The following is a 19,134-nucleotide window of genomic DNA, read 5'->3' on the forward strand; positions in this document are numbered from 1 at the left end:
CGACGTTGTTACTACATCACTTTTCGTTTCAGCAATAAATCTTATGCACCTTCACGACTTCAAAAGCATAACTGTTCAAGTGCAGAGACCGGACGAAATTTATGTACGTAATAATTATTCATTCTAAAATCTGAATAGTGTTTTGAAGATGTTAAGACATTCATGAAACCTCAGTTTTATTGAGATACCGTTCTCTTTCTTAAATAAAAGTTAAAACAATTGATACGTACATTGTGTGCACCAAAACATATACTTTCGTCAAAATTTCGATTTGTATTGTTAATTTTCAGGTAACAGTAGTAGTACTTTGTAAATGCTGTGGATGAGAAAAACTTGCCGAGGCATAATATTGTCAATAAAAAACTCAACATTTCTGTTGGCAAACTGAAGTTTATCGCGTGGCAGCACTATCCTGGGTCCAAAAATTTGTTCCAGTTGTGCTGCAGACGAATCCCGAAGAGTTTAAAATCGGGCGTGTCTCTTTCTGTTCACATTGTATTTTATCACACCTTGCCGTTTTCATTCGAATGTACAAAAACTCAGTAGTTAATACAGAAGTAACGTACACAGATGTATCCATTTCAGATGCATAACACTTGTTTCCAACACAAAATCGGTAGAGAATGTTGGAAATTTAATCATGTAGTAAGTCAAGTTTGAATATACAATAACTGACTGCAGAATTAATCTCTTGATTTGCTGCTTGTTATGTTATTATTGATGCTGTACTTATAATGTAGATATTATATACAGGGGTTCTCAACCTGCCGATGTGGTTTTGCGGCCCGCGTACGAGTCTTTAACTATACGAATTATATTTATTATTGACTGCAAATTGGTTTATACCCGGTGGCAGTGACCTACAATAAGATACAAAACAATGAGACACAACAGAACAATGAGATACATCAACAGAATGAGACAGAACAAAACAATAAACAAAAGGACACAACAAAAACAATAAGATACAACCAACAATGAGATACATCAACACAGAGACAGAACAAAACAACAACAAAAAATGACACAACAAAAACAATAAGACACAACAAACAATGAGATACATCAATACAGAGACAGAACAAAACAATAAAAAAAAGGGCACAACAAAAACAATAAGACACAACAAACACTGAGATACATCAATACAGAGACAGAACAAAACAATTAAAAAAGGGCAGAACAAAAACAATAAGACACAACAAACAATGAGATACTTCAATACAGAGACAGAACAAAACAATAAAAAAACAACAAAAACAATAAGACACAACAAACAATGAGATACATCAACACAGAGTCAGAACAAAACAATAAAAAAAACACAACAAAAACAATAAGACACAACAAACAATAAGATACATCAACACAGAGACAGAACAAAACAATAAAAAGGACACAACAAAAACAATAAGACACAACAACAAAAACATCCCACTCAAAATCAACCAACTCATAAATTACAAAACCATCCAACCTAAAGTACTTAACTTAACTTAACTTTACAAAAAAAAAAAAATAATAATAATAATAATACCACCTAGACATAAGACAATAACTGTAATGTATTACAAACGTCATGAACTGATGCACTCACACAACAATACAATGAGACAGAACAATACAACATACCACACTCAAAATAAAACATCTGACACACCATACAAAACACACATCCACTAATTAATCACAATACTTAGAGTAGAATATAAAGTCCGCTCTCAGCACATGAAAATTTTATCCCAAAAAGAAAACTACAGCCCTTCATCACTTGGAGACTAAGACACTTCACTTCCCTTCTCACCATTTATTCCCAACTTAATAACCCTTAGCTTGTAACTACTTTTCTGACCCTCTTTCTAAAGGTGCCTAATTTACAGGGGAAAGACTCTAGCACGCCTGGAGGTAATTGGTTCCAGCTTCTTATGGTCCTATTTACAAAGGAATATTTGCCTACATCCGTTCTTTGTTTCCTAGTCCTAATTTTCCGAGTATGATCTTCCCTGCCCAGGTAGCATGGCTTTAATAATCTATCCTCTATCATTTTCCAAGCCCCCCCCCCCCCCCCGTGTATGCTTTGAAAAGGGCGCACATTCGGGCTATCAATCTACGCTGTGCCAATGTTTCCCAACCAGATTCGTTCGTGAAATTTGCAAATTTAGCCGCTCTCTTCTGCACCCGATTTAGGGCTCTTACCTGTCCTTCCCTGTAAGGGTCCCAACACACAGCTCCATATTCAAGTATCGGTCTCACTAGCGACGTATAAGCTAAACGTTTCGTATTGTTATTTCCCTTTTTTAGTATACGCATTACGAAATGGAGAGCCTTCCATGCTTTAATTAGTGTATAATTCACATGATCTGCCCAGCTCAGATCACTGCGAATAAGTATTCCTAAGTACTTAAAGCTATTTGCCTCTGGAATTAATTGATCCCCAAAAAAGTAACTCAGCTTATCCTTCACCCTAGCTCTATTGAAGCTGACTGCTTTACTTTTACCTGGATTTATCTTCATTTCATTGTTAAATATTATTTAGATGAAAGCTTTGGCTTCAAAGGGTAAAGAAAGTCAAATCAAGAATTATCTATCACTGCTCTTAATTCCAGTTCTCCCCGACCTGCAAGATTTGACCTCACGGGATATACCATAATCCTGTTTTTCATAAAATAATAAACCAGACAATATTGCGTTTAAGTTTGTCTTTCAGTGTTCACTTCTAACCGGGGATAGTCTCATCCAATTTTGATCAATTTTTCGCCGTTATAAATTTTGTCGCTGTGTTTCTGAATCTATTTTACGTGGAAATATCGTGACTACTTTGTTTTAATACGTTCTGATGGGCAGAGACTTTCATTGGAAGTGGGTTGCAAGTAGGATCCACCAGGAGGCAGACTATGGGAAATAATTCTTTTCCCTTGGTGCTGCCATCTCTTAGTGGGAAAACATATTCATTGAAAGTTCTCCATAGCCATTGTTATCTGTGGTAACAAGTGATAGATGCTTTCAGGCCACGTTGGAGATGCAAGGCATACCAACTGTAGCTTATCAATAGTGGTATAAATCATTGGATTGAGTTACATTACTGTACTGGTTGTTTTGTTTCACTATTTACTTGTAAAACGTCTACAACTTTCATTATAGATTATACAGTTGAAACATGGTGATCGGGAGAGTTAAAACAAAAGTTGAAAAGTCTGGAGGTACGTTACGAAACAGTATGATTAGCATTGGTGTGTCTTTGTGACCAAGTTTGTGAGAAGCATCCTCAAATACTTTCACTGCGGTAAATGAGGTTAATAATTTTTAGATTCTCACCCAGGATTCAACGAAGAAAAATTGTCTTAAGCAGCAGAAACCATATGGAGTTATGCCCACCTTCAAAAATATGATTTTTCTTGTAAATCACCATGCTTCAAGAATGTCAGTTTTAAGGATGACCATGTTTGCTCTAGTATTATTAATAATACGTCTTTACAATGAGGTAACCTCACCAAATTTTAGGTTTTGTTTATAGTTATTTGATCTGACATAATGCACCAGTATAGCTCAGCCTATAAAGTAACTAACTGCAGTTGGATGACAAGGATGGGAAGTGTTTTCATTGCAACCATGCTCTTGCTTTGGAGCTTGTTTTATTTATACTTCCCAATGTGTCTTCATGGTGTAGATCTTTGAATGCCTGTACCTCAAGACTTCACATAAAACTTACAAGCTACTCCCTAACCTGTCACTGAATTTGAGTTATTATTTAAGGCGGGACTCAACATATCCTGAACAACAGGTTGGCTTGGTGGCAAGAAATTTTATTTTGATACCAGTGTTTTCAAGAATAATTATTTCTAGTTTATGGATGCTTTGTTTTTTAAATCCCAGCTTACTTCTGTGTAGTGACATGTCTGTAATTGTACTAGCAAAGTTTAAACCAATATTTTCTTATATTTGGGACATAATTTTATGTTTTTCCAGTGAATCCAAATATAAGCAATGGGTTAGGTTAGAGTAATTTAATTTAATGGACTGTATATTCATTTTTTAATCTAACTGACATCTCGTGTATTTGCCATTAAAGTTCAACACTTTGAGTCCACTATTTGACCATTTTTGTTTACAGAGATTGTAGCGTATAGTGAAATAGCAGTAAGAAATAATGCCAGTGTTGTAGAGTATTGCAGAACATCAATGGCAGCTTTGTCAGGAGGAACAGCTGGTTTGCTTGGAATCACTGGCTTTTATGGCTTTGGTTTCTATATATTTGCTGTGGTTGGACTCTGGGTAAGTTCAGTTTTTACTGAATTGTCATAATATATTGGGGTTTGTATATCAGACCAATAAAAGTAGTTGTATTTTTAAAGGAACCTAACACAGTCTTGATTGGAACTACTGAACACAGCATTAATTAATCTAGTGCATTATTAACATGTTCACACCCAGCTAGCTTTGTGCCTCTCTACCTGTGCCAGCTGGCCACTACTCAACAATACACACTGCAGTTTATGTTCTTCAATCCAACAACAGTTTACTATCAGAGTTTACTCAAATTATCATCATGTGACATACAGTACTGTTCGGGAGTGTAAAACACTCCCATTTCTATAGAGAAACTTGAATGGCTGAATGAAGTCTACTAAAAATATCAGTTGGAATAAGTGGTATCTCGGCCAACCTTATATGTTGTGTTGGACAATCCTGTTTGATTAGATATATAGAGATCTTGTACAAAGAGTGTTTCACTTGTGTACAGGGATATGAAAATGTGAACCTGTTCAATTCATCTGAATGAAAAACATTTTGACTTGACTAGAACTTTTCTCAGTAATTAGTACTGTTAATAGAGCTTAAATCCCATGTCTCCTGTGTTCTTACAGAATTTGTCATTTTCAGCTGTTAATATTACTGAAAGCAGGATCAAACTGGAAGAAATACTTCATCAGCAGGCGGATGCTCCTTACAAATGGATTCTTTGGAAGTCTTTTTGTATCCTTTGAAAACATAACACTGATGTTTGTTATGTGGTTTACACTTAAAGCATTATTTTATTATATGTATGTTAAATAAATATTACCTCACTTCAAAATTGTGTGTTTTTTATGTTTTTCTCATCAGGTTAGGTTAGTAAAATCAGTGGTTACCAGTGTCTAAACATATGGGTTAGATGGAGGGAAAGGACTGCATGCTGAATTTTGATGGTGGGAAACAGCCATTAGAAAGATTAAGGATAGAAACAAATAGCATTAATCTGGATTGTAAGGAAGTTCCAAGGATGGGAAGTACATGGAACTGACTCAGGATTATATTAGTAGCACTGAACCTTCAAGTGTTTTTAATGTGTTGGAAATTTCTTCTGCATGATGGAGATTACATCACTTATATAAACTGAAGACATGAAAAATAAACTATGTTTACAGGTTAATATAAGCAGGAATGTTATGTTTCACTGTAACTTGCTTTTTTCATATTTGGTTCCTTAACAGTTCTTCAGACATATGTGTTGTTCTGGACGTATCCTTTCCTATCTTGCATAAATAAATATAAATCTTCTGTATCTTGTGGAAAATTACAAAATTCAGCAACCTAGCTTTGTTAGTTAGTAGATGTGGGTCTTGCACATTACTGGAAAAAAATGTCCATGTATAAGATTTCATTAGTCATAATCATGTTTTATTTATTTATTTAATAACAGTGTCAGTAGTTCAGATTTATAGTGATGACTGTTAGGATGTATAGTGAATAATTAATTAGGAAGAATATGGAAGGAAGCAGTTGTGGCTTTTGAAGGTACTGTCCCATTATTTGTTGAGAGGGGCTAAGGAATACTAGTCAGGATAGATGTTTTCCAGGCCAGTATATTTGAACGTTGGACCTCCAAAATACAAAACAGGAGTGACAGCCACATAGCTGCAGATCTCAGACATAATTATGTTGATGCAGAAAACTTTATTATGTACATCATTGTGGTAGATATGGATACCTCAAATACCACAAAATTTGTACAGCATTGTGTGTGTATCAGTAATTTTCAGTTGTGTTAGTGCACCATCAGATTTAATTCTAGCTGTTCTTCATACTCTAATGTGAACAGAGAACACCTTAAGGGCTCATCCATGTGTGTGTGTCAGTCACATTTTTCTACAACAGTGGTCCCAGAGGTTATTGTTATTTTTACTGCTGCTATTTCTATTGTTGCTCCTATTGTTGCTATTCCCATTCTTATTCTTATTTCTGTTGTTATTATTATTCCTAATGTTCATCATCAGCATCAAATGCACTACAACCCATATTGGGTCTTCACTTCCACTATTTTCTGCTGCTTTATAACAATGTTTCTTTTACAGGGATAGGTTGTCAGCCTATCTCCCAACTCCAACTTGGAGGACCAGTCCCCTAAATTTATATCCCCAGGGGATGGGTGGACCTGCTATACCCCCAGACATAGGGTAGCTCAGGTGCTTTGGGAACGCCACTTCCCATACTCACTGTGTGAGTCATATTATTTTTGTTATTGCTGCTGTAATTTTCATTGTTAATTACTGTATTTAGTATTCAGCAGTGAACTAAGATCATATTATTGCAGCAGTGACTTAAGGTACAATTGTTCCCTATGTTAGAGTTGTGGCATTTTTTAGTCTGTTAGTCAACCTATTGTCAACGCCTATGATGTGACGAATACCTGCGGAATGTCAGTGTACTCCATATATTACTTATTTTGAAACTGGAAAATAAGTTGTCAATATAAGACATGAAATGAAGAAGGGTAGAATCAAACCAACTGAAGAAGATTCTTTTTTCTAGAAAACTAAATTACCAAATTCATGGGGGTGCGAGGGATGTAGCTGACATAACACCTCTCCATGTGCTTTAAGTTCTCCTATCCTCTTCTTAACAGTGGACATTTCTTGTACTTTTCTCCCTCAAAGCCGCATAGAACTATTAACTGCCCACAGGCTGCGGGGGTTTCAAGATTCCAGACTCAAGGATAGGGTTGGAAGAACAACTGTCTCATATATATCTGTGAACCATCTGGTCATAACTTGCTATTTGTGTAGTCTGGACACTGCTGCAATCAATCAGATGGTCTTTGTGTAGTTATGAAGTCCAGATACCTGTTATGGAAAAGCAACATGCGATCCATGATTTCTTGGATGCTGCATGCAGTGTGCCATTGAATTAGTACTGTTTAGCTGTTTTCCTTAACCATTTACAGATTCTTGTATGGAATGGTACATGTATACTGAGACATATTACAGATGTCACTTCTGTGTTTTGTGTTGTTACCACTTGCACATATTCTAGAATTTCAAGATGAGAAAACAAATAACTTTTTTATAAATATTCAGTGTTGTTCATGCTTCTGTATTTATATTCCCTTCCATATGCAAGTACCAGGGACCATTTGACTTAAGTGCATTCATACTGTTTTAGTATTTTGTTTTAAAATAAGAGACATGGTTTGGTCTTCTGTGTCTAAAATGTAATGAAGTATCTAGGTTAGTGAACATCCAGACAGTCTAATTATTAGGCTAAAATTATACAGCATTGAACCTGCACCAAGAACTCAATATTCATAAAACTTGGGTATGTGCCATATTTGAATCAACCTTAAATGTGTGTTCAGCAGAAGACAAGCCTGGAAGCAGAGGTGTTTACTCACTTTAAGGTTTAACAAATTAAATCAATTAAAAGTGTATTACATAATGAAACCAATTTGCAAACTTCAGAGACTGGAACTTCAACATCGCTCCTTGAAGTATGTGGAAATTCAGAATTGTTCCTCATTACTGCAAATACCTTTATATTATTGTTCATGTTAGTAATAAATTATTTGAAATTAAATTTGGAAGAGGGGTCATCAGCAAATGTATGTTGCCTCATTATCACAGAATGTAATGTCACCTGTCAGTCTTAAAGTGTGACTATTTATGAAGTAGTACACGAGCTGGTATTGCCATTTCATGGATATCAATTTCCAGTTACTATATACAAAAGAAGAATGTTATGTTTGTGGTTTTCACAGAGTTAACACATTAATAACTCTGGAACCTTTGATTAGATTCACATTATTTTACCTTGAAATTGTAGATCTATGAGAATACTTTTAGAGGATATTTATTTGAGTGTTGTTGGCCAGTTTGAGTATGAAGTGACTAAATTAATGTCAAGACAAATTCAAAAGCATTTTCCATTATATTGGATGAGACTTTTGATTTTCAAATTGTTTCTAGTTTTAATGTACAGTCATGATAATAAAATTAAATAAAAATTTGTTGCTGTTACTGAAGTTTTTGGCAGATGCCTTAAGCTCGATTCATGTATAAACACATTTCCATAGTTCAGTACAGTATCTAAGTTTGTAACTCAACATATAAGACGTCAGTTATGAGTAGGCACTTGGTCTCAAGCATAAAATATGTACAGGCATATTCATTCACTCTTAACATGTATTGCTGTGTATGTATTGAACTTGATTCTTTCTTAGAGCCTTAGCAATGTTCATGACTGCAACATATTCTTATATCTCAAATGGAAATGTTGAAAAGTGCATTGCCTTTACTAAGCATTGAGATTTCCACATGGCCTGACTTCTAGACCAAGATTGGCCGTTGGAGAATGTTATCTTAGAGGTCTCTTCCAAAATTCTGTATTCATGTCTTTTCTCTCAACCAAATTCACATTCCTGACCCACTCAACCATTTTTATCATTACCATAATATTAAGCGAACCACAGGATAAATTACTTGAAAATAATAAATAAGTGTTTTTAAAATGTGGCAGTAACAAATCAAAACTGATTCATGAAGGAATTAATCTTCTTACTATAAAAATTTGTGATTCCTCGTTGTCTTCAACCAATTTGTCGTCAAAAAATGACGTCATCAACAATGCCAACAGATATTTGTTTACACGGGATTGTTGTGTTCCACAACAATGCCGAGTAAACAAATAACGCTTCACAACAAAGAAATCAAAAAATATCAAGCCAGTCGCATTATCACTGCTCCAGAAGGAGCACTTCGCATTCTTGAATATTGACTGACAGTTGGCCTAAAACATCAGAAAAGTGAAAGAAGTTATCAAGTATTTGAAGTACCAACTTCAACAAGGTAAACTGATACGCATTTGATATATTACGATTATGAAAACTGACTTTATGATCGATTTTAAGACGAACATTTGCAGGGGTGGGGCTGGACGAAAAAAGTTGACTGAACCAGAATTGTTGATCTGTGAACAGCGACGTAAAGAACTAAAACATCAGACATAAATAAGAAACAAATAACGCTTCACAACAAAGAAATCAAAAAATATCAAGCCAGTCGCATTATCGATGCTCCAGAAGGAGCACTTAGCATTCTTGAATATTGACTGACAGTTGGCCTAAAACATCAGAAAAGTGAAAGAAGACGTTATCAAGTATTTGAAGTACCAATTCCAACAACTCCAACAAGGTAAACTGATACTCATTCCATATATTACGATTAAGAAAGTATTATGAAAACTGACTTTACGATCGATTTTAAGACGAAGATTTGCACGTAAAAAGTCGACTGACCAAGAACAGATGGCCTCTGAACAGCGACTTAAGGAACTACAACATCAGACATATTTAACAAATAAAGAAAAGCGAAAGAAGATTTACATTGATAAACGAGACTATATTAACGACACATGTAGAAAAACAGACGAAGATTTGCAAGGGTGGGATTGAACGTAAAAAGTTGACTAACCAAGAACTGTTGGGCTCTGATCAGCGACGTAAAGAACTACAACATCAGACATATTTAACAAATAAAGAAAAGCGAAGTGAGATTTACATTGATAAACGAGACCATATTAACGACACATGTAGAAAAACAGACGAAGATTTGAAAGGGTTTGATTTGACGTAGAAAGTTGAATGACCAAGAACAGTTGGCCTCTGAAAAGCGACGTAAAGAACTAATCCATCAGACCTATTTAACAAATAAAGAAAAACTAAGGGAGAGTTACATTGATAAACATAGAAAAACGTATACAACAAGAACAGAAGAAGAAGAAAAAGAAAAAAACAGACGAAGATTAGCAATGGTGTTGCTGGACGTAGAAAGTTGACTGATCAAGAACAGATGGCCTCTGAACAGCGACGTAAAGAACTAAAACATCAGAACTATTCAACAAAAAAAGAAGATTTGCAAGGGTGGGGTTGGACGTAGATAGTTGACCAACTAAGAACTGTTGGCCTCTGATCAGCGACGTAAAGAAGAAAAATATCAGATTACAGGAAGCGCTCCGAAAGGATTAGCCATCGTTGTCGTCAAAAAATGACGTCATCAACAATATCACCTCATATTTGTTTATACACGGGGGTTAGTTTAGTGTCTTACTCAAGATTTTAAAACGCAACCAACCCCCTTCGGAAGGTTGGTAAAGTGTTTAAATCCCCCATTCGGGGGGGGGGGGGTAGTTTTGTTTCTTACTCAGGGGTTAAAAAAACACTTGAATGAAACACTAAACTAACTCCCCTTTGGGACTAACCAAGGTTGGTTGCGTTTTACAAATTTGAACAATCCTCCCTAGGAGCTCCGAGCCCTGCTCTAGTAGCTATAAAATTTGTGAATTCTTGCTGCCATGCAGTTTTTAATTTTTTGTCTTCCTGTCACTGGACAATGATTAGAACATACAGAACAGTAATTTTACCTGTTATTTTAATAGGTGTGAAAACTTTGACAGGGAACAATACAGATTTAGTGTGCTGATGAGATTCTGAGAGAGAAAGTTATGTGAGGCTGAAGAAAACTGTAATGAAGAGCTCCATAATTTGTACTGTTTACCATGTAATATTAGAATGGTCAAATCAAGGAGAGTTGGATGGAATGTGGTGTGAATGGAGAAATTATAAATATGCACAGAATTCTGGTTTTACACTCTGAATGTAAGAGACCAAACACCTGGGCATTGCAGGAAGACTTCCTTCCTGCAGCACATCATCTAGATGTATTGATGTAGAATGAGGTAGGAGAGGAAGCTGATAACACTGAAGTTATAATGTGTAGGCCCTACACTGTAGGGGAATTGACTAGATGAGTTGTACTCATTGAGGAAATTTATTGTGTATCCCACCCCCAATAAATCAAACTGACAGTTGAATGGTAAGTTCATAGAGTACATATTTACATGATGCTATTTTGTGCTGGGAAACAAACGATTCCCGATCTCTTCTGTTAAATGTGTAATGGACGGGATGTTTCAGAACTCTAACAAATATTCTGCACATTTTATTCCATTTAAGTATTTTTTCAGCACTTAGGGCCTAAAATAATTTAGTTGTGTTAAAGGAATCATGCGTTTCCTCTCTTTTGCATGTTCTAAGTTTTATTTAAATTATAATGTTTGTTATGCTATGTAGTGTGGTCCATACGTGTTATTGAGTTTGTGAACACGGTCACTTGAAGTGGATCAAAAATGGTGGATTATAGCAAGTGGAAGGATATTGAGGTAAGATTAAATTTATATATATATTTTTAGTTATATTGTTTTTAATTGTTATGTGAAGATGTTCCAGCGTGCACTAGTGTAAATTTCTATGAGGCAGTATGATGTGTTGTTTAAAGTACGTCATACCGATTAAAAGAACTGAAGACGCCAAGCTCTTGAAATTGAGGCTCGTTATAAATAGTTTATTGGGTGCAGAGGAAAGTCAACATATATTACATTTTTCAATAAATTGTATTAAGAAGGGAAATAGGAAAGGTGCTGATGTTTAAAATGTCATAAATGGGGCTGCTGATAGTGGAACAAAACCATAAATTGAGGAATTATTACTGACAGTGTCATTTGCGTCAATAAAGAAAATTGCAGTTGCTCCATTTAAATAGTTGAATTATACAGATTCAACATTATCGCCCGAATGTGTATATGAATAATTTTCAGTCACTACGTTAATTATTAAACGTTCCATCCCAGTTCCACGAATATTTAACCTGTCATGAAGCCTATTCATACTTGTTTCCTCTGAAACATTTTTCTAATTAGGTTTTTCTTATCACACATTAATTCACTGGGTGTAGGGTTGTATAGGGAGGCAAGCTTATAGTTACATGGTCATAGATAATGGAAATCTGTTTTGCGGATGTAGAATTTTTGTGATGGCTGTAGTTCTCGGTAAAGTCATGCAAGACTTTTTCTCCTTTAAATGCCAGTCAAGCATCCATTTGTCTGCAAGTGATGCATCATGTCTTTATTTATTGACATTTGCTAGGAGGTTTGTGGTGTGATAAGGTACATTGCCCATGACTACAAGTTGGGAATGACTTGATATGTCCTTTAATGCAGTGTGGACAAATGAGCCTGTTGCATCCAATAAGAAGCACTAACATCGGTCATCCCTCCAGTTCCACATCTTTGCCAGCATTTTTGTAAGGCCAAATTGCTGTCCAACTAAGTTTAATCTAGTAAAATAATATTATTTTTATCATGCCTTGCCCATCGTAAGTATCTACACTTCCATTTAATATCTCATCTTTCAATAAATATGTTCCTCTTGCTAACATAGTGTTTCCAAATAAAACCCTTTTCATTGAAAACTATTTTTTGCAGCAAGCAATTTCTTCGTTATGGTGTCTGTTAACTCTCAGTTCTCCCAGTGTGTACAAAGCCGGGTGGTTGCCACTGATTTTATGACAGTTTTTGTAAAAATGGTTGAAATTGTGTTAATCACCAATAATGTAACTTCTGATGAACAGTTCTCATGAAACATGCAAGTTATTTCCATGTTCATTGGAGAACAAAAACTAGGACAGCAGCTGCCACTACATGTTTATGAAGGAAAATAAAAGCTTAAACTGATAAGGATATCAGTATTGGTCAAGGGTTGTAATTACCTGTGGAATTACACTATATGATAGCCAAGAGTTTGGAGGATACATTGATTCAATGAAATTCTTATATGAAAATTAATGTTACTTGGTGATGGCACAGAAGGGGAGGGAGCAAACGTTTTACATGGCATAAGCTCACAAAATTAAAATAGAGGTAAAGTAATGTAAACCTCAGAAAAATGTATTGTAAGAAACTGGAATTAAGATATTGTATTTTAAAAAACATGCTGAGTAACATAAGCCTAGGATATTTCTTATTATAAACTCTGATTTCATAGATTTCTGATGATGAGGATGAAACTCATCCAAACATTGACACTCCCTCGCTGTTTCGTTGGCGACACCAGGCTAGAATTGAACGAATGGAAGAACAAAAAAGGGAGAAAGAAGAATTTGATAATGAAAAGTCAAGGTAAATAATTATACCCTCACAAAATTTTGGATGGTGAAATTTTGTTATGTGTCATTAGCCATACTGCTTTTTAGTCAGCACACTAATAATAAGAATTGAATTATTGTTATTATTTATAGAGCATGTTTTGTGAAAATGTGATTTTTTACAGCTCAACTCATATATGGTACCTAGATAACTTGCAAGGACATTAACTTTGTATGTGTGCTATACTTATGCAGGTGTAACATTGAATGTTCATTAAGTATATTGTAATTTGTTTTGCAGTCTTGAAAAGAAGTTAAAAGAAACAAAACAGAAGTTGTCAGAAGCTGAAAAAGATGGAGCAGACTTGTCTGAACTGAAAGCAGTTCTGCAAGAACTTCAGCAAGAGTCAGAGAAAATTAAACATAAAGAGGAAGAAATTAAAAAGAAGGAAAAGGTTTGCTTATACAGTAACATGTTTTGTGTACTGAAGTTCATTTTATACACATACACAAGAGTATAAATACTTATTTTTCCATAGATGTAGAAAATCTGGAAGCAATATTCAGTGTTGTCTAGAAAGTGAAGGTACTGCCTGACAAGTAACTGTTCTCTTTGAATGTATTGTTCATATTATATGCATGTTTATTGTTTATGCTCCTCATTTGTAAAGGTTTGTTAAGATCATTGGGTCTTTTGTTCAGAGATATACATCCTTATTGTGAGTCATGTGATAGTAAAACCAGTTTCACACCATGAAGTATATATCATCCTTCTATTTGTTTTATAATAAGTGATTAATGGGGTTTGCAGTTCAAGAGTAAGCACATTTCCATTATAAATCTACATGCTTCATATTTATCTTGGTATACAACATAACTGAAATGGTACTGTAAAGCACGCCCTCACCGTTTGTAGGGGTCATGTTCTCGAAAACCACCATGCATGGTGAAACTATGATGCACAAAGTTAAGGCCTTATGGGGAAAAATGGGGTTTGGGGAACCAAAGCCACATGAAACATGACTTTTTATATGTATAATTAATAAACATGAAAACATTAGTTTTCATGTTTATTGGAATGATGGCATTCTTAGCTCATAGTTGTCAGGTGATTGAACACAAAGGCAACCATCAGTTCTAAAATGTGCAATTGCAGTAACCACAGTATGGCACAATATTTGTATAGCTACTGAGACAGGCAAGCAGATCTGGACTGTTTGTGTTACTCCACGTTTGTGCTCAAGAACAACCACAGAAGAGCGAGGGACCTACACTGTGATACACAAATATTGCCACAGTTTTTCCATGAATAAGCAAAACTACAGTGCACAAGCACACAAACAAGGAGAATCTGCTGTAACATAGTTTTTCAGATTTATGATAATGTTGGTTCTGATGTTATTTAACAGGTAACACCATGGAATGTAGATACAATCAGTAAATCAGGCTTCACAAAAACTGTCATCAATACTCTGCCTTGTGAGGAAGATGACGATCTGACAGAGGAGCAGCGGGAACAGCGGATGAGAAAATTTGTCAAAGAAAATGAGAAAGTTTTAAAAAAATTTGGGATGCTGCGGCGCTATGATGATAGCAAACGATTTCTCAATGAAAACCAGCATCTTGTTTGTGAAGATACAGCTAACTACCTAGTAATATGGTGCATTAACTTGGAAATGGAAGAGGTATTTTTTATTTTTATCCCTTCCCCAATTTGAGTGCTCAGTAGCAGTAAGAAACCTAATTGTTTTAAAAAAATGTCTGTAGTCATTGATTCTGAGAAGTTGGAAGATAATACTAATTTGGAGTTTGATCTTGTTGAGTACATTTTCATATGTCAGATTGAAGGTGTTTTTAAGGGTACACTGATGTGAAGGATCCTTGACTCCAAAATATGATTCACAGTGCAGTCATTACATTCTGTACTTTCAAACATTTGTAACATTCAGTGATTTTGTTAAGTACAGTTCTTTTGCAGCAGCAGAAGCTGTGTTAATGAATTGGCTAGTCTTGCAAGAGAATTATAAATTATGTAACCACCAACATCTCTCACATATTGCACTTAACCATGGGCAAAAATTTAATATTATTTTGAGTTTTTAAAGTATAAACAATTGCTGCTTCATTCATCTCTTAATTTCTTTGTATTGGACTGTAATTTGGTAAAATGTATTCTTATAAAGTGTGTTCTGTTCTTGGTTTACAGAAACATGATCTTATGGAGCATGTAGCACATCAATGTATATGTATGCAGTACATTCTGGAATTATCAAAGCAGCTGGATGTAGATCCTCGAGCTTGTTTCTCTTCGTTTTTTACTAGGTGTGGTAAAGTATGTGAGTAGGATGTCTTGGTCATAGTGTCTGACAGTAGACTGGGCATCATCATCATCCATTGCTATTTCCAGCCTGGGGCTGGGTCTGCCTGGTAAAGCCCCTCCATCTCTTCCTGTCCCTCCACCACTCCTCTTCCACCAACTGCCACTGGGCACCTCTCTCCATCACTCCTCATTTTATCTGCTCCTCCCACCTTCTTCGTGGTCTTCCCCTTGGTCTTGTGCCAGTCACTCTCATATCCAACATTTGTCGTGCTATCCACCCTTCTCCAATTAGCTTCACGTGTCCATACCACTTCATTTTTGCTTCTTCCACTCTCTACCAGACCCCTCACATCCATTCGTTTCCTAGCTTCCTCATTCCGTACTCTATCTCTCCTTGTTATGCCCAATGCACTCCTCAAAAACTTCATACCCATTGTTTCCACCTTCTGTATTTCCCAATGTCCAAGTTTCTGCTGCATATGTAACAATTGGTACAAGGTACACCTCATATAGCAATCTAGACTGGGCATCTGGGATTTAATCTGTGGCAGGAGCGAAGGATTTTTCTTCTAGCCTCTGCATCCAGATTACTCTGGGTCCCACCCAGCCTCCTATCCAGTGGGTACTAGGATTTCTCCCTTGGGGGTAAAGTGCAGCCAGGTTGCGACACTGACCACTCACCAAGGATATAAAACTTCCTTAAAAATAACTCCATGGAGCATAATCATTCAGAAGCTAAAAGTTACACAACTGGTCAAGAAATTTATCTCTTATATAATTCATTACTGTCTTCACAAGAGCCTGCAACTGGATCCTACCCTGGGCAAATAAATTCATTCAGATTCCTCACACACCATCCTTTTTACATTATCTTGTATGTTAAGGTCTTTCCCTTCAGTATTTTCAGACTAATGTAATATACATTTATCATTTCACATATGCCTACCTATCTCACCTAGTAATGTTTGTGAAGAGTGTAAATTATGTAGCACCTTATTATTTAGATGTACAAAATATCCCCAAATTTACAGTGGCATGCAGCTTCACATTTTTGGCTGATTATTGGAATGTCTGTGTCTGAAAGTAGCATATTACATTCTTTACAGGATTCAGGTAGCTGAAGCAGAATATAAAAAATCTTTTGATGATGAGTTACGTTCATTTAAAGAGCGAATTCGCAAAAGGTCAGCAGAGAAAGTACAGGAAGCAATGCGAGAAGCAGAGGAAGAAGAAAAGAAAGCTCGTCTTGGACCTGGAGGATTGGATCCAATTGAAGTATATGAATCATTACCTGAGGTGAGCAAGCTTGTATGTGACTGCAAGACAGGCCTAATTGGTCTCACCATTCCTACATTTGAATTAAGGTATTGTAGTTGAGTGCTGGTGTCGTGCACACAGCCATGTGATTGATCACCTGTGACTGGCTGTTCGCTAGCAGTGCCATCATTGGGTTTCATTTGAACAACCCTGGTAAATGTATGAAAGGTGTAAATAGGCAGATCAGTACCTCAGTTACCTGTTTTTATTTGCATAACTTTGAAGTAGTCAAGAATTCAGTGTCATCCTGTAAACTTTGTTCTGTTCAGTGAGTTCTTTCTGCTCAAGATATTGATCATAAACCAAGCATTGAGCATATAGTTGAAAGTGTTCTTTAGAAATGGCATTGTTTCCATTAATGTTCAGAAAGCGGGAATCTTATGTAGTGAGATATGACAAAGATCTCATTTGATTCCACTAATACATACATACACACATACAGTATTGTCTATGAAAGCAGAAATTTAAAGCCATGTTTACTGGTATGAAATCAATTGTAGTCTGTTGCCATTGTGTTAATAACATAATTTTGTTTCCTTAGAAACTAAAGAAATGTTTTGATGCTCAAGACATACCAATGCTACAGCAGGCAATTGCAAATATGCCTGAAGAGGATGCACGATACCATATGAAGCGTTGCATTGACTCTGGACTGTGGGTGCCTCAGAAGAATAGTAATGGTGATAAAGAAACTGAATGTGATGCAGAAGCCAGTGGAGAGTGAAAAAGGGGCCCATTATTCATGAACTGTAGACTGAACCATTCTAAAGATATAAAATAATTTTGTTGTGAACAATATTTAAATTACTTCACTTTTAAAGAGCTAAGACTTTCAAAAGCATAATGTAGTATCTGTACTTCTAATCCCAAGTTGTGTTATACAGTGAAACCTCTATCCATCGTTCCCGGAACTATCGTTTTCCCGGATGCATCGTCCGTTTTGTCCGGTCCCGGATACTTCCCATATAAAATAATGTTATATTTTCCCTCTTCTATCGTTCCTCGAACTATCGTTTTATCGCATCGATCTTTCAAAAATCTTAGTCCCGGCCCACAATTTTCCCGCAATGATCGTTTCTGAGAATTTAAAATGCTGGGTTTAGAGATAAATTAATACCGAAAGACGTACAATGTTTTTGGAATAAACAGTAGCGGTAACCTGTTATGTCGCCCAACCAGCACAGATTCTTTTGGAATGAGGGGTCAGCGGTGCAGGGGTGATAGTTGGAGTGAATGGCGATGCCCATTGTCAGAAATTTTACGATTTTAATTTGGGTGCACTCATATTTCGTTCCAGCGATGCCAGATGGCATGTGCAGTTTGAATTTCTTCACAAATGCTTTTATTATAAGTACAAAGGAAAGGCGAGGGAAACTTTTTCATTCTTCTGGTTCATATCGTGTCTTCTACAGCTACGTTTCGTTGAGTTCGGCAGTAATAGTACTTCCATTTTTCCTGTTATAGTCCGCGAAGGTTGAGGGAGCGGTGAGGAAGAGGGAGAAACGACGAATGCGAGCCCGAACTTTGCCGAGTTTTGCCGAAGCACACGCTGCATTGGCAAAAGTGAAGTCGTTGTTTTATGCGCATAATATTAGTGAACGTGACGAAGAAAACATTTTGAACGTGGAAAGGGCTCTGTTTGGCCTAAAACGTAAAGTTTCGACAAACCAGTTGTCCATTAAAGACTTTTTTGGTAAAAAGAAGTAACTTTGAAAGAGAAACATTGTTTTTTTTAAAATTTTTAATGCTTTCCCGCATCTATCGTTTTCCCGCATTCATCGTTTTTATTTCCCACCCCCGCCGAAAACGATGCATCGAGGTTTCACTGTATTTTAATTATACAGGTACTGTATATAATAGTTAATAATGTCATGTTTATACTCATACTAGTTTATCATCCCTGTTAAATTATGCATATTTGTGTATATAAAGAAAATTAATTGTGCTAAATATCGGTTATTCATTGAATGGGTGCATGGGTAAAAGTAAAGTAAAGTTTGTCCCACTATACGCCATGTAGGCGTTTGGGGTGAGTGGAGGTATAGCTCCTCTCTTCCTTGACCCCGGCACTAGATGGGGGTGAGTGGTCAGCATCACGCCCCGGCCGGCTTTACCGCCGGGAAAGGACCCCGGTACTCATTGTAGAGGAGGCTGGGTGGGCCCCAGAGCCGGTCTGGACGCAGAGGCTAGAGGAAAAATCCTCTGCCCTCGTCGGGGATCGAACCCCGGTCGTCCAGCCCGTAGCTAGTCACTATACTGACTGAGCTA

At 36.3% G+C, this 19,134-nt stretch overlaps 2 protein-coding genes and 1 long non-coding RNA gene across 11 annotated transcripts in view; 2 read left to right on the forward strand and 1 right to left on the reverse strand.

The window, feature by feature from the left end:
* EMC6 (ER membrane protein complex subunit 6) overlaps positions 1-8,260 on the forward strand; it is a 175,490-nt gene extending 167,230 nt beyond the window's left edge. For 2 of the 7 annotated variants that reach the window (XM_087340216.1, XM_087340217.1), the window contains 4 exons: positions 4,112-4,272; positions 4,866-4,974; positions 5,480-5,499; positions 7,202-8,260. In XM_087340216.1, coding sequence (XP_087196342.1) covers positions 4,180-4,272; positions 4,866-4,974; positions 5,480-5,499; positions 7,202-7,303 — 324 coding nt within the window. In that variant the 5' untranslated portion in view covers positions 4,112-4,179 and the 3' untranslated portion in view covers positions 7,304-8,260. The other 5 variants (XM_087340213.1, XM_022080415.2, XM_087340218.1 and 2 more) reach the window with 5 other exon arrangements.
* Positions 5,480-7,181, reverse strand: LOC110837853 (uncharacterized). The gene is made up of 2 exons (XR_002545865.2): positions 6,803-7,181; positions 5,480-5,610 (listed from the first exon to the last, which is right to left on the reverse strand). It is a non-coding gene; the product is annotated as an uncharacterized LOC110837853 (long non-coding RNA).
* A 715-nt stretch (positions 8,261-8,975) lies between the features above and the next one.
* Positions 8,976-18,816, forward strand: Cdc37 (cell division cycle protein 37). 3 transcript variants are annotated; one of them, XM_022081996.2, is made up of 8 exons: positions 8,976-9,098; positions 11,381-11,469; positions 13,130-13,263; positions 13,531-13,684; positions 14,639-14,914; positions 15,436-15,551; positions 16,656-16,845; positions 17,408-18,816. In XM_022081996.2, exons 2-8 carry the CDS (start codon positions 11,437-11,439, stop codon positions 17,588-17,590), a joined length of 1,086 nt encoding a protein of 361 aa, XP_021937688.1. In that variant the 5' UTR covers positions 8,976-9,098; positions 11,381-11,436; the 3' UTR covers positions 17,591-18,816. The 3 variants fall into 3 exon arrangements, with proteins under 3 accessions (XP_021937688.1, XP_021937679.1, XP_021937699.1); XM_022081987.2 differs by lacking the exon at positions 8,976-9,098 and adding an exon at positions 11,106-11,123; XM_022082007.2 differs by lacking the exons at positions 8,976-9,098; positions 11,381-11,469 and adding an exon at positions 12,161-12,389.
* The last annotated feature ends 318 nt before the right edge of the window (positions 18,817-19,134 follow it).

This window comes from Zootermopsis nevadensis, unplaced genomic scaffold, assembly GCF_977971745.1.
Source record: "Zootermopsis nevadensis isolate Lab colony 2312 unplaced genomic scaffold, Znev_1.0 Znev_ptg000061l, whole genome shotgun sequence".
NCBI lineage: Eukaryota > Metazoa > Arthropoda > Insecta > Blattodea > Termopsidae > Zootermopsis > Zootermopsis nevadensis.

Coding starts and splice junctions, on each gene's coding strand:
- Cdc37 (XM_022081996.2), top strand. CDS start 11,437: ATGGTGGATTATAGCAAGTGGAAGGATATTGAG. Junction 11,470..13,129: donor GCAAGTGGAAGGATATTGAG/GTAAGATTAAAT, acceptor CTGATTTCATAG/ATTTCTGATGATGAGGATGA. Junction 14,915..15,435: donor TTAACTTGGAAATGGAAGAG/GTATTTTTTATT, acceptor CTTGGTTTACAG/AAACATGATCTTATGGAGCA.